The sequence below is a fragment of the Limulus polyphemus genome, unplaced genomic scaffold (genome assembly GCF_000517525.1).
Source record: "Limulus polyphemus unplaced genomic scaffold, Limulus_polyphemus-2.1.2 Scaffold1299, whole genome shotgun sequence".
NCBI lineage: Eukaryota > Metazoa > Arthropoda > Merostomata > Xiphosura > Limulidae > Limulus > Limulus polyphemus.
Genome location: NW_013666909.1, coordinates 274,809 through 277,498, shown reverse-complemented (window position 1 = coordinate 277,498; position 2,690 = coordinate 274,809). Strand labels below are relative to the sequence as shown.

General features: G+C 32.0%; 1 protein-coding gene across 1 annotated transcript in view; it reads left to right on the top strand.

The window, feature by feature from the left end:
* Positions 1 to 2,690, top strand: part of LOC111086656 — a 102,302-nt gene that overhangs the window by 27,871 nt on the left and 71,741 nt on the right. The window contains exon 6 of the mRNA XM_022390409.1: positions 2,057 to 2,165. Coding sequence (XP_022246117.1) covers positions 2,057 to 2,165 — 109 coding nt within the window. The remainder of the gene's footprint in view (positions 1 to 2,056; positions 2,166 to 2,690) is intronic.

Genomic DNA, 2,690 nt, shown 5'->3' with positions numbered 1-2,690 from the left:
TCAAAGAAGAAACTCTACTTGGTTTTGAGAAGGGAAACAGTGAAGCCCTTGATGAAGTTACTACACTGATGTGACTGTTACCAATGATAGGTAACAGACAGGGACAGAGACGAACAATTATATGGGAAATTAGCTAACGAACAGAGACGTAACAGTATCATAAAGTCGGTTAACTCGTTATGTAGGCATGGCCAAGGTACTCTATAGGCATAATACAAACATGCACGCTAAAAATCAACAATGAAAGAGAGTTTTTGCCACTCACTTTCATTTGTTTCTCTACCCAACAAGCCCCAAAACAAGGCAAGAAACCATCACTAAGATACCAAACCAGCAAGTGATCAACCCACCAAATTGTTCATCTTTCTTCTTCTTGTTTCAGTCGAGATAACTCTACAATTACCTTTTCACTAACGTCAGTTTAAATACAAATCTGCTCTATGTCATCGTTTAGTCATAATAACTAATAGTAATAAATATTTATTTAGAAAATCATAAATCGTGTTTTAAAATACTTGGGTACAGGATGAAACAGGAATGACCAGCCAACAACAGATGAACATAAGATGATTGTAACTCGTAGAATACTCATTGCTTTGTACACTACAATCGGAGTCTTTAGGGAGCCAACCCCTATATTATGTATACACATAATATTAAATTTATTACACACCTTCATAGAATATAATAACTTTCATCAGGGGAAAAACGTCACAAAAAAGTAATAAAAACATTTATGTTACTGTAAAATGATGTAGGGATGGCAATGCCACAAAAAATGCTAACAAGAATATAGGGATGATACAGTTATACATAGATCATCCCTACATGACTTTCAATATTAAAATTTAGTGTTACACTGTAAAGTGCATACTTGACTTTTTTATTAATGTAGTTGGAAGTGTATATTTCTAACTGTTGGTATGCAGTTTGTTTATCATAATATCATGGTCGTGTCAGGGTAGGCATCAATGTAGTGTAACTAAGAGCCTAGGACTTACGTACAAGGAAAACCAAGTCGAGTCAAAATATGTCTTGATTACTACAGGCTCTCGCTAGGAGGTCGGTCTAATTGACCAACCTTGTACCATTTTGTGCTCGTGCACTTTACAGTGCAGCATTACATTTTAATATTGAAAGTAATATGTGGATTACACAGGCCTGCGATGGTTATATTGTCTTGAAATGTTTACATGTTCTACAGTAATCTCTGTATGGTGAATCCGAAAATTATATCCATTTTTCTCCATTTCATTGAAATCTGGTCACATATTGTTATGATTAAAATATTAACAACTACTGGCTACAAATTTCTCTAGACCAATCGCGACGTGAGTCTTATTGATCGTTTTAGAACCCAAATATAACAAACTTACTAATAAAAAATGTCCATTGTGGTAAATGAAATAATAATTTGACCTAAGTAAGAGTTTTATCGTCTTCCCAAGTTGTAAAAAATCCTTATATGATAGAAAAAAATTAATATTATTTTCGAAATCTGCATAGCTGAATTATCGAAAATTCGTTATTAAAACCAAAATAACTTTTATGCTGTTTAAATTCGCAGGCCTGTGTTACCTATGTATAACTGAATCATCACGAAATTCTCGTTTGCATTCTTTTTGGCACTACTAAGTCTACATCATTTTACATATACAAAATGTTTTTATTACTTGTTGATAGTGGCAACATACGCAAACCCTTGAAATGTAGGAGATTGTGATAAACAAACCAGTGTAGGATATGAATAAAAACACCATGAACATAGAAGTGAATATAAATAACCAGAATGAAGAATGTGGAATATAAATATAAAAACCTTAAGTGTAACATGTTACGGCAGAGATGAGAAGTTGATGGTAAATACTGTACGATGTATTGATGAAATATTTGTATTGAATGCTATTTTGAGTAAATAATCTGTATGTTTAGTGGGAAGAGTGAACTTATTATATGAGATATTGGCAAATGTTCTGTGTGGAAAAGTATAAAAATAAATAAATGGGAAAAAAAGTCGTGCAGGAACTGATTATTTATTGTTATCCCGTGCTTGCAGGTTGGAGACCAAATCATGGGAATTAACGGTTACAACATCGATCAGGCTATTCATGAAGAAGTTCTTACACTACTCCGGGCCAAGAGCAATGTTATCCTTAAGATAAAAAGTAAGCACAAAAATACATGAACTATTTACAATATGGTATAATATACTTATATTAAAGAGAAAAGGCATACTAATAATATTCGTAACTTCACACAATATTATATTAGTATTGATTTCAAATGCAAAATTTGATAGGGAACATGCCAACCAGGCAAATAAAATGCGATTGATAAATTCGAGATATGCATAGCAAAGCATGTACATAATATGTGGATTGGGTTATCACCAAATGAAATTAAAGTAATGACGACATTTTTAATTTTCATAAAAACACATTTTAAAACTGTCCAGATATGTTCTTTATGACATGTTTATTGAAAAGGTGTAAAATGCTAATGATTGCGTGTAATGTAACAGTTGTTGTCACTCTCCGAAGTCCCGTAGAATTAATTATAGTATATCTAAATCATTATGACACAAGTACTAGATTATGAAAACAGAAAAACCTTCTGTTTTATTGGAATATTTATAGTCTAGAGATTGATCATTGTAACGAATTTATTATTATGTATTCATTTTTAATATG